Genomic DNA, 12,979 nt, shown 5'->3' with positions numbered 1-12,979 from the left:
GTGGATCAGTATTACAACAAACAACTGACCCTTATGAGGGTCACCGTCCTAGAGATAGATTTCTGAAGCCTCTACAATTCCCAAAAGTTGCTCTGCACAAAGCAAATCTCTTAACGGAGTTGCTGTTAGATATCAAGTGCTTGCCCTCAGTATCCGTTGTGATATTTAGCCTGCTGCAAGTGAGAATTTAACCAGAGCTTCAAATGTGTGATTCTCACTCACAAGGAGTTTGACTTGCGGCCTCTGATGGATGCCTGCATAAAACAGGACTACAAGAAAAAGTGGGAAACCCAATAAATCCTTCCAGGCTTGGGTAGTATATATAATAACAGGTAACTGCCTACAAGGGATTTATTTTAGTACACTCAGTTCAGCATTCAATATGCAAAACAATGGTCGCAAGCTACGTCTGGTAGCTCACAATTGATTATTCAAAAATGTAATGTACTCATTTCCATCAGAATAAATCTGCTACAAATACTCTTCAAACGGGAGTTGATGTTTCAAAGTGCAAACTTTATAATGAAAAAAGATTTTTCAAAGGGTACAAAAAAACGATTGCAGATATAAAACACACAGCGACTGAGGTTTACAAATTATTCGTTGTTACAAACACCTCATGGTCACTAATGTGAGCATCTATTCCAAACAATATGTGTAGAAGGAAAATGTAACTGATCAAAATAGAAAACAAATCCTTAGAGAAAGTAAATCACAAAGGAATTCGATGTAGTTGTCGACCTTTCGGTCTATATGGTGTAAGCATCCGTTAGACCATCTTCAGGACAATGAATTTGAATGTTGAATGACCCTTAGAAAGATTACATGAGTAATTTCAAATCGTAGTTAAATCCTGTTTTAAAACGTTTTGCTGTCCGACATCGAAAAAAGGGTGCCCTGAAAAGCTACCACTGTTTAAAGTAGGTCCATGGTAATTATATTTAGATCAGACCTTCGTAGAACAATCCTCGTGGATTTAATTGGTCATAGGCTAGCAAACGTCTAGCAAATAAGTGGGCGCTGCTCCTTCAATGTGCCGCTGTCACTGCAGTTGGCGTCCGTCACGGAGCGACACGTCGAAGGAGTAGCGCCCACTTATTTGCTAGACATTTGTTAGCCTATGACCAAACAAATCCACGAGGATTGTTCTACGAAGGTCTGATCTAAATATAAAATCGCATGGACCTATTTTAAACAGCGGTAGCCTTTCAGTAGCCCTTTTCCGATGTCGGACAGCAATACCTTAAAAAACAGGATTTAACTACGATTTGAAATTACTCATGTAATCTTTCTAAGGGTCATTAACTTTCTAATTCATCGTCCTGAAGATGGTCTAACAGATGCTTACAACACAGACCGAAATGTTGACAACAACATCTAATTCTTTTGTGATTTACTTGAAGGACTTGTTTTCTGTTTTGATCAGTTACATTTTCCTTCTACATATTTTGTTTGGGATAAATGCTCACTTTAGTGACCATGAGGTGTTTATAACAACAAATCATTTGTAAACCTCAGTCACTGTGTGTTTTATATTTATATCTGAATTCGTTTTTTGTACCCTTTGAAACATATTTTTTCATTATAAAGTTTGCACTTTGAAACATCTACACCCGTTTGAAGAGTATTTGTAGCAGATTTATTATGATGGAAAGGAGTACATTCAATTTTTGAATAATCGAATATGAGCTACCAGACGGCACTTGCGACCATTGTTTTGCATAATGAATGCTGAACTGAGTGTACTAAAATAAATCCATAGTAGGCACAGTTACCTGTTAATATGATGCACATAATAGGAGCACTTTTCTATCTTACCTGGAAACCTATACTGAAAATCTGGCCATTTAAGGGTTGGCGTTAAAAAAGGTTCACAGCTTTACATCGTGCAAATGCGCTTCAGAGTACCCTGTATCAAACAACCCTCACATCCAGGTAACTGGAGCTTCACAGATCCTGAAACCTCCCTAACAGTGCTGCTGCAGTTGTCCTCCTGAGACAAGTTAGTAGAAAGACACTGCAAAATATGCCTTTTCTTTCCCTTATGCCCTATTCATGGACTGATCTTCTTCCCGGGGTAGATTGCAGCCTGTGCCTACATTTTTAACATGGGCAGATGGCGGTGAATCAGCTGTCCCACAGAATAACAGTACAGATGAGAAGATAAATGGAGACACGTCGCCTACCTTTTTGATTTGCTGATGGCGATAATGCACTGACATACTATAACTAGGGGCTGACGGTTTTATGGCATTTTTTTTTTTTTTTAACATTTCTGTTTGTATTTATTCACATTTATTTTTGGGCCATTTTATCTGTATTTATCCATATTTATTTAGTGTTTTGCGTATAAATGAAGTTGTAAAACTGTACATTTCCATATTTATTAAACTGATAGACGCGCACTCATACTTTGATGTCTGTCGTGTTTTAGCTATTTAAGCTGGCCAATATTACATAGCAATACATCCACTGGTAAATACTAGCATTATACCATAGATGTATGTTCACATATGCCATTATTTAAAGGAACGTCGTTCTGTTTTTTAATTTCCAAGCTGTCCATCTGCTCAGCTGCTGGCCTATAATTCATGAACGATAGCACGGATATTCACTTAAAGGTAGAACTATTTCATGTATGTATCCACTTCTAAAAATAAATGCAGATCGAAAACAATGTGTTTTCTATCTGTATTTATCTGTAAAAATCCAGTAAAACGGAAAACAGGGAGCCTTAACTATAACCCACAACAATTCTCTCACAGATAGCAGTGATATTGCAGAGGACCCATGTAAAGATGTTTATCAGAATCACAGGAGCTACCAGCCTACTAGCGTTTAGGAAAGGCCTTAAAACTTGGCTGTTCACCCAGTAGCCTGTTTTTTCTTGCATGTATTTGTCTGGCATTCGGTCTTTTTTTCTTCTTCTAACGTTGTTATGTTATTATGTTGCAGCACTCCTTCTCCTAAAGCGCCGGGACACTCTTTTTGAGTAGCCGTGCGCTATACAAAAGAATAAATAACATAACATAACATAACAGGGATGGCAACCCTGAAGCCCAGGTCGCTAGATCCAGTGATGGAAGGAATAAGTTACTTACCCTGTAAGCATCTATTCGTAGCGTGCAGTGCTGCAGATTCATAATCCCATCATCTAGTGTTGGCCCAGACTCTGCAACTTTTTTTTTTTATGATCGGCGTCAGGTCTCCTCCCCCTCGAGGTACTGCGCATGTACAACGGCTCCTTTCTAAAATAATATTTTTTTCCCCATGCCATATAAGGAGTGAGGATGTTGTCTGCCAAGTTAGCTTTTGCCGTTGCACGTACAGCATTTGTGTGTATTCTTCTCACCATAAAACACCTGTCGGGGAGGCGGGAGGGTACATGTGAATCTGCAGCACTACACTCTACAAACAGATGCTTACAGGGTAAGTAACATACTCCATTTGTAGCATGTGTTGGCTGCAGATACACCTGTATGCATAGACTGTAAAGCAGTACCCCTCTTATGGTGCCTTGAGGCATGAGATGTTGCATTTGTTTGAAATAATGTTTGAAGGACTGTTTGTCCAACTAGAGCTTGTTATCTTGCTAATAGGGTTTAGTAAATGTATGTGGGTTCATCCATGTTCCTGCTTTGCAAATGTCACCAAGAGGGATAATTCCCAAGAAAGCAATGTTCGCTTTTTTCTTCTTTGTTGAATGAGCCCTTGGAATAGTTGTTAATGTTATGTTTGCTTTAGCATAACAAATTTGGATACATTTGACAATCCTTCTTGAGATTCCTGCTTTTGAAATAGCATTTCCTTTATGTGGATTTAAAAATGAAACTATTAGTTATGTTTTCCTGAAGGGTTTTGTATGTTCCAAGTAGTACAGTGGTGCCTGTTTAACCTTAAGTGTATGTAAGGCACGCTCTGCTACGGTCTCTGGTTTTGGAAAGAACACTGGTAACTCGAGAATTTGATTTAAATGGAAAGGATATACAACCTTAGGTAAGGACTTTGGGTTTGTGCAAAAATGCACTGTCTGCGAACACTTGAAAGTATGGTTCTTCCACAGGGCGCACATGTATTTCACTAACCCTCCATAGAGAGGTTATTGCTACAAGGAATGCACTCCCATGTTAAAAATTTTATTTGACAATTATGAAGTTGCCCCATAGGTGTGTTAGGACAATGTTTAGGTTCCACACAGGAATTGGAGGTTTACGCAGTGGAATTACTCTTTAATCCTTCCATGAAGGCTTTATGACAGGAGTACGGAACAGTCATTGGTGTTTCCTGTTTAGAAGGTATGCTGCAATGGCTGCTAAATTCAAGCGTGTTGAGGTATATGCCAAATGTGCCCTTGTAAGTGTAACAAGTAACCGACTAATTGTTGTTCTGTTGGTGAAGAAGGGTTGGCGTTTAAAGATGCACAAAAGTGAACAAAACGTTTCCATTTTGCTGCGGAACAAGCCCTTATGGTTGGTCTTCTGGCCTCCTTTAGAATAGACATACATTCTGGAGGGAGATTTAAGTATTCAAATTCTATGACCTCAGAAGCCAGATCACAAGATTGAGCTGTTGTGCATTGGGATGCATCACCCTGCCCCTGCGGTCAGTGAAGGTTTGGATAGTTCGGTAGCTTCTCATGAGGTACTAGAGATAACTCTAGCAGTGTTGTGTACCATGGCTGTCGAGCCCATGTGGGAGCAATCAGTATTAGGGTCAAATCTGTCGGAGTTTCCTGACCACATATGGAATAAGTGGGAGAGGAGGAAAAGTGTAAGCAAATATCCCTGATCAGTTTATTCATTGAGCGTTCCCTCTGGATAGTGGGTATCAGGATGCAAAGCTTTGGCATTTTGAGTTTTCAGGGGTAGCGAACAGATCTATTGCAGGGGCTCCCCATCAGTAGAAGTTTTGTTGCAGTAATGGAGTGAGCTTGTTGCGGTGTCCTGCTGAGCAGATCCGCAATGGCGTTTTCCTGCCCTGGCATGTATTGAGCCAGGAGGATAATTTTGTGTTTGTTTGCCCATTTCCATATGGTCTGCGGAGGCACCTCTCCAGTACTTTGTGCTGCTGATCTTTTCCTGGCTGTGGTGACAACTAGGGAACCTGCTGGGGGATGTACTCATATGTAAATGGGGTCAGTCGGAGATGGCCTGTATTTCTTTTCTATGCGAGGAGTTAGGACTCTGGATTTGAATGGGTCTTTGAAGAAGTCTTTGGATACGTTAAGGATGGAGCCGGTCATTGGGAGATACTGAATTGTGCACTCTGTGCACAACTGTGTTTCCACTAGGAAGTCAGTTGGCTCCTCTGTAGTGTGCATGGGGAGTTTGTGGTACTCTGCCACTCTTTGGACAACATTGTGGTATGAGGATGTGTCATTTGGAGCAGACTCTTTCATAGGTATTGGCAGCTCCATATTTGGGTCAGGCAGGACCATATCATAATTATCCCAAGGGTCAGGGGTATGTTGGGTATCCTGTGTTCCCTTCGAGTCTGTGTCCTGCATTTCCCCGAGAGTCAGTGTCCCGTATTTCCACCTCTTTCTCCTCTTGTGGAGAGGGTACTTGTGTTTGTGTTGACTCCAGGGGGGGGCTGAAAGACATTGGAGTTGTGGCCCAGTGTTCCTGTGACACTTTCTTTGGTGGTGGCTGTGGAAAGGATGGATCCCAAGCCGGCCTCTTGGCGTTTTCTTTACCCTTTTCCTGCATAAATTGTTGCAGTCCCTCAAAAACAATGCCTTGTTTGTCATTTACTCAATGGGTAGGAGTCTAGTTTCTTTGGAGCTGGTGTTGTCCTCACACACTTTGTGAGGCTTGAAAAACCCATGGCCAAGACTTTTCTTCTGGTCAGAAGAGTGTGTGTTTTTCAGTCCTCATTACGGAGGTCTGCTTCGATTCTGATGCGCTTGAGTCAAAGCTTTTCTTCGCATCCAATGATTTCCTTGGGATCACCGACTGCTTGGCATTCTTTGGTGCCGATGTGCTTGCCGATGCAGATTTATGCTTCAGCACCGGTGTGTCAGTTGGTGCCGACTTGTGCTTGTGTCTCAATCGAATTGACTAATCCTTCGATAACAGTTAAGTGCCAAAACTGTCTCTGTGCTATGGCCTGTTAGCCCAATTGTGATCGAGAACATTTTCGTCCCTTTTCAGCTCCAAGGCGTGCTCATGGTGTCTGCCTGAGCCAGAGGGCTGTGGCACACCATGGAGAGGCAGGGGTGGTGGACATGAGTGTAAGATTTTCTTTACACGGGGTCGACTGTACTCCTAGCATGTGGAAAAGAAAAAGGAGTACGGGAAAGGAAAACAAGTATGAAGTAACCAAACTAAAGTGACGAAATAAGGGTATAACAATGAACATAAAAGATGAAATTAACTAAATCATTGCTGTCCTCCCCAACACCAAACAGAGCATCTGCACAGGGCCGTATGCTTACCAAAAGCATCTTCCATTTTCAGGGTGTGGGTCTCCATGGACATGACTGCTGAGCTGGTCTCTGAGCCCTCCTCCAGAATCCTGTTGTAAAAGTTGCCACCGATAAAGAAAGAACTAAACGCCGTGGGGAAATGAAATTCAGATCACAGCATGAGGCAGAATTAGATTAGACATAACCCTACAATTTTCCTTTAGGCTCACCCTCCCCCCCCCCCCCCAATCTTCCCAGGTGGAAAAGGGTATTATATTGGTGGTTGTAAACTTAAAGCAGAAATATTCAAAGTAAGCCATGACCAGAATGGTACTCAACTCAGAGGAGCCATGTGCTGTTTTTAAAAAAAAAAATGTTTTTTTAAGACAAACACATACTGAGTTTTCTAGAAAACTATTTTCACGAATCACTCCTCATCTGGAAATTAGAGAAAGGAGTAGCCCTGGCATTCGCTTAAATGGCACATCACAAGGAAAACTGTCTTCTAGCACTGACAGGAACATATAATGATAATGAAAGGCAGTCAACTTCAAACAATCAACATCAGCACAGTGACAGTCAGAGTGGTGTAGGTAGACAAAGGGTGATAAGGCAATTCTTTACAGAGTATGATGTAGCTAAATGGCTGACTCCAAGGCCAGAGTCTCATCTGCCTGCGCCTGACATAGCAGATTGGCACCAGCCGGTTCCAAATGTGAATCAAAGAATGTTCAGGAGTTCTGCAATTCTAGGTGCTAAATGGGAGCAAACAAGACCAACTGACATGAAGTGTTCTTGTATTAGGAGATCTTCGTACCGGCTCTGGTTGATATGTGTTCACAATAGATACTGTCCCTCATTAATGAGACCTTTACAACTTTGATTTTTAGGTGGTTCTTATAAGACTATACTGCCTTGTAATGACAGGCAAGATTTATAAACTTTTCCACCTATGACCTGTGTACACTATTCACTCTCCTCAAAGAGACCCTTCACAATAACCATGACCCCTATGCAAGCTGAAAAGGTTAAAAACTGCTGAAAAGCCAAGGGGGTGGGGCGCAAGGCACAGCCAAGGGGGGTGGGGCGCAAGGCACAGCCAAGGGGGGTGGGGCGCAAGGCACAGCCAAGGGGGGTGGGGCGCAAGGCACAGCCAAGGGGGGTGGGGCGCAAGGCACAGCCAAGGGGGGTGGGGCGCAAGGCACAGCCAAGGGGGGTGCACGCTCGCAAGGGACAGGCGGGGGAGATTGCATGGGACAGGCGGGGGCGATCACAAGGGACAGCCAGGGGCGGCAGGGCCCGACTGGGAACCGAAACCGGTCCTGGCAAACTGCTCGGCTGCCCCCCATTTTTGTTACAGGGGGCAGATATGGTCGACCCCCGGTAACAAAAACAGCCCCTCAGGGGCCGAAACCGGCACCCGCCTTAGCGGCCCACCGGGGAAACGCCCGGTGCCCTGAGGGGCTGGGGCGATTGCAAGGGACAGCCATGGCCGGGGGCGATCGCAAGGGACAGCCAGGGGCTGGGGCGATCGCAAGGAACAGCCAAGGAGGGGGGGGGGGGGGGGGGGGGGGGGGGGCTGCACGCTCCCAAGGCACAGCCAATGGGGGGGGGTGCTCCCAAGGCACATCCAAGGGGGCGATCGCAAGGCACAGCCAGGGGCGGTAGGCGTGCTCGCAAGGCACAGCCAATGGCAGGGTCCTCCTGCAAGGCACAGCCAAGGGGGTGGGGGTGCTCGCAAGACATAGCCAAGGGGCGGGGCGCTCGCAAGACACAGCCAAGGGGCGGGGGGCGCTCGCAAGACACAGCCAAGGGGCGGGGGGGCGCTCGCAAGACACAGCCAAGGGGCGGGGGCGCTCGCAAGACACAGCCAAGTGGCGGGGGCATGCACATGGCAGAGCCAAGTGGCACATTTGATAACTAGGAGTTCATACTTCCTCTTCAAATCAATAACCAAAGGAGGGGCTGTTGCTGCTGATGCAACTAACCTTTCTATGACCAACACAAAAGAACGAGGCAACGAATATTCCATTACCATACCTCACAGCTAGGACAGATCATAGCACAAATCCACAGAACCAGCCAAATTCCCACATTTTCTTTTATTTTATGTCCCGCTATCCTAGTTACACCCCTCAAACACTAGAAGAGCTGCAACCCGAAATGTAGGCAGCAACTCACCCCTGCTGGACTGGCTGCAGCTGTAGGATAACTTGAGTCTTGGCATCTTCTGGGTTCTCATCTTCGGTGACTTCGGTGGGGACAACAACAACTTCTCCCAAGGGGACGTTGACTTCGGCATTCGCCATTGCTCACATGAGGATAGGCTGAAGGGTCAAAGCATCAGTGACCCTGCATGTCAAAACAAATTGAGAAAAGTATTGATCAAATCCAGAGGTTGGAGCTGAGGGAGTGCAATATTAGTACTAAAAGAAACGCTAAGCATAATTCTACCACTTAAGGACACACAGTAGTCTTATCAAAAAACTGATGGGCTCTGGGAGGCTAATTCACTACAAGTCAGTGTAGCATGAAACTTTCCAAACATGATCAGAATTATGCCGTAAATATACTACAGAATACAGTATTTTTTGTATTGCTTCTCTGACTGTTTGTTATGTGTTCACCAAGCTTTTGTGAAGAAGCGAATCACTGGACAAAATGAGGCTACTCTCTCGTATTGGCTATGTAGAATGTGTTGCTATTATAAGCTCCATCTTAGATCGTTAGGATGGTGGGTTATGAAACACAAGCAGACAGTGAAGACAGGTTCCAGACTGGCAAGCCATAGACAAGGTCTGCTCTTAACAGTTTGTGTAAAATGTTGTAAATGACTGGGCAGACAGTGGGTCATTATCAGGTAAGGGGTTTATTCTCATCGCATCTAATATGACCCGGTTCCCTCCTGGCAAGAAGTCAAGTGACCAGAATGGAACCCTGCTTTGAATAACAGCCGTCATGTGGAAACCTGTGACGATCAGATTCCACATGCGGCACTAAACAAGCACACATCTCCTTTTCTTCACAAACAAAATATACGTTAATTGATAAAGAAATAAAAAGGGTGAAGGAAGACAAGGCAAACAAGCATTTGCAATGCAATAGGTCTCGCATTATAAAAGTGTGAGCAGTTGGCATTGCTAATAATAATGCAACACTAGCTATTGGCATTGTAAATGATAATTGCATTTATTTATGTGTTTGTTTTATAAAATAGATAAAAAAGGCATGGTCATGAACAATGCCAATAGCTTAAACTTTTGCAAATGCGAGACCTATTGCATTGAAAATGCTTGTTTCAGCACTGCAGGCTTTTTTAAAGTTTTAGTCACTACTCAAAATGAAATCCATTTTATCAGCGTTGCCAGTGCTCCTTTATGTTTAACCCCTTGCGTGCTCATGACAGAACCATGCCGTCATGAGCCACGGGCGGCGTGTGCTCATGACGGCGTGGTTCCGTCATGCTGCGGCCGCTCCTCCCACGCGGCACTGATTCCCCACCTGTGCGGGCGAAATAGAGAGTGGGAGGAGTCGTGACGGAACCACGCCGTCATGAGCACAGCTCGCCCGTGACTCATGACGGCGTGGTTCCGTCACGAGCATGGCGGCGCCGCGCTCACCCCGCACCCACCCCCCCCACTCCCCCAGCGCCGCGGCGGAATTCGCGCCGCAGCGAAGGGGTTAATGCCATAAATGAAACACAATGTTCTAAGCAGATTGCTAAATAGCATCTCTAGCACCAATCACAATGTCTCACTTCATGCTGGACAGTGGGCATCCTGTTTTCATGCAGCGCCAAGACGGGGTGAACTAATGCACAGACTGAGGTCCGTCAACCTCAGAGGCTCAAAGCATTCCATGCAACAGTCCGCTGTGTCAAGGTATTGTCATGTGTACAGCACACACTCTGCCACAGCAACTGGTTTGAAAGTTGGGGGTGACTTCCCAAACTTTCCCCGAGGTGATCATAGTGTTTGGTGACAGCTTCAATTTCAAGTTTTTAAAGGTGTAAATTTGATTTGTGATTAGAAAAAGTGCAATTTATGCACACCTAATTTAGAAAGATCCAAATAGACAGAAATGCGTAAATCATTATTTTTAGAAATCTTTCTGGATCAGGCCCACAATAAGTAAACCAAATGAATTAATTGTTCTGTGAATTTTCTCTTATTGTTTTCTTTGTCCCTGGTTCCAAGTGGGCCAGTAAATTCCTATCTCTGTGCAACTTGTCTACACAGAAATCGAAATTCTGAGTTCTGTGGTAAACCCCACACCCACGCATTTTCCTCCTGATGCATTTTAATGGGTCAGGCAAATACATGCGGTAAATTCCAATACATGCAGAGTTTTGCAAAGGAAAACACCAAATTCCACATGAAATTACTCATTTTCAAATGAAAACTCAAAGTAGAAGTTATTTTCTGCACCCAGTAAATATGGCACCCCACTATATTGGTATTTATCCTATGCGGTAAATTCCTCGTCTTTCGCAGCCTTCTTGTTGAAGAACAAAATAATGTTACAGTGGAACTAAACAAATGATTAAGTCACCTGTGTAAAATTTTAGGAACTCAGAAGCTGTTTAAAGCATTTAAGCGTGGAGCACGCTAGCTATCGTGAATCATCTTACTGCTGCCTTGCAAAATAGTCACACCTTGTTACTCCGTGTTTGATGGGTTAAAATGTACTTATTCAAATTGTTTTTGATGGCTTGCATCATGCATGTTTCCACTTTCTGGAGATTTTACAACCGGATGCGATTTTATAGCGCTCTCCTTTTTAATGGCAAGGCCTTTGGTTCCTGAATAATAATTCTTCTTCGTAATCACAGGTGATGGGTAAACATACATTAGAATCAAATGAAAATAAATACATCCTATTGTAAATTATAGTAAGTGAAAAAATGGATTGCCTACTGCAACTCATAATAAAATGTTTTTGGTGGCAGTGAGTGGCAGGAGAGCAGGGGAAAAGACTATAGTGGGTTACTTTGTCACACTGGTAAATAATGTACATACATTATAATGTTGGGCAGGTTTCTTGAGTCAATGCGCAGCAGTCATCACTGTATGACACTTTTAGGAAAAATATTAAATGAATGTATATTTCTTTTATCAAGCTATACATTTGTTCTAAATCGTGTAGTCTAGAACGGACTCAAACTGTGTGACACCTACTTGGTCAACGGGCTAACGCCACGCTCTACGGTAAGGGGTGGAATGGAATGAGCAGTTTCTGGTTTCCGCTCCATTGAGCTAAAGGGCACATAAATTGTTGCTGGAAACCCACTTGAAACAATGATACGAGAAATAGATGAGAGTTTGAGGGGGGTGGGAGGGAGGCGAGAAGGGAAATACTTTGCTGTTAGACTTCGGTCCCTGATTTAAAAAGACCATCAAAGAGTTTCGGTTGAAGGAAATGATGGAGACCTTCCCTTGAACTGCCAGCTCCGTCTTTTGGGGCTTTCGGGGTTGCTTACCTAGTGTGTTCACCCTCAATTATAAGGCAATTCATTTCTCGCTGCTGTCGCTGTTCTGGGAGGGCTCTTAGCAGCAGCCGACTCAGACAGAACAGAAACTGTAACCGAATGATACTCCCAGGCGTATTTTTTAAACGCAAATGTGTGTGCAAAAGGAGGAGAATAGAAGGAAGTAGAAGAGGTACAAAAGAGAAGGGTTGTGGGCACCTTTACACTTTTCTTCATTTAGTGTGTATAAACTGATAGGCAACTCTGAAAGTGTGGGATTTTATCTCTTGTATTCAACCTTCTCCAAAATCATCGAAAACGGACCCTTAAGGATCTTTTGTACGAAAAACTCACTTACATAATCAAAAGATGAATAGATAGAACGGCAGTAGGTAGAAAAGTCCTCATGTCTATGTGATCTACACATCATAAACTACAACAAGCATTGGCCGTGCGGCATTAAAAGTAACGCCGCGTGGCCATAAAAGCGAAAGTCATCGCGATGACACGCTGAAGCACGCTAGGGATGCACGCGCAGCAGCGGGGGGAGGGGCATGGTGCTGAAGGCTGGCGCAGGAAAGGCAGATGGCTGGGCGAGAAGGGAGGGGGGGAATGCGAGGAGCAGCTGTGCGCGTGCACACCATCGTGCACTGAAGCTTGTAGCCAGCACAAAAATGTGGGTAGCACTTTCAAAACCCACCTACTAAATGTCTTGCCAGACCAGTGCATGAACTGGGTCAGGCGAGACCTAAAAACAAACGACAATAAAGAACTTTCATATAACTACAATGAAACAGAGTACATGAGAGCAGGCAAGAGAGAACAGCACAAAATCACCAAACAGTCATCCAGGTACGCCAGGGTTTTACGCTCTGGTTTGTCTCCCTTCAAGACCACCCCCCAGTCACTTGATCTTTCCCTTGGGAGTACCACAGAGTCGGAGGTAGTTCCCTGAACACTCCTCCCTTCCACCCGGTCGTGACTGGACCCAAAGGGCCAACGCTACTACCAAAGTCTACATCTCTTAAACAAGGAACAGTGCACAACTTCTTCATACCCTCTTTAACAAACACCACCCTTCTGATACAAGGCAACTCTACGTTTGT

General features: G+C 44.1%; 1 protein-coding gene across 9 annotated transcripts in view; it reads right to left on the bottom strand.

Annotated features, from left to right (window-relative positions):
* GMEB1 (glucocorticoid modulatory element binding protein 1) overlaps window positions 1–12,979 on the bottom strand; it is a 254,688-nt gene that overhangs the window by 226,116 nt on the left and 15,593 nt on the right. For 7 of the 9 annotated variants that reach the window (XM_085647641.1, XM_085647638.1, XM_085647642.1 and 4 more), the window contains exons 3-4: window positions 8,588–8,758; window positions 6,437–6,549 (exon numbers count right to left, since the gene is read on the bottom strand). In XM_085647641.1, coding sequence (XP_085503767.1) covers window positions 6,437–6,549; window positions 8,588–8,715 — 241 coding nt within the window. In that variant the 5' untranslated portion in view covers window positions 8,716–8,758. The remainder of the gene's footprint in view (window positions 1–6,436; window positions 6,550–8,587; window positions 8,759–12,979) is intronic. The other 2 variants (XM_085647645.1, XM_085647647.1) reach the window with 1 other exon arrangement.

This window comes from Triturus cristatus, chromosome 3_2 (assembly GCF_964204655.1).
Source record: "Triturus cristatus chromosome 3_2, aTriCri1.1, whole genome shotgun sequence".
In the NCBI taxonomy this organism is placed as follows: Eukaryota; Metazoa; Chordata; class Amphibia; order Caudata; family Salamandridae; genus Triturus; species Triturus cristatus.
The sequence above is the reverse complement of the archived record's forward strand: the minus strand, read 5'-3'. Positions and strand labels throughout refer to the sequence as shown.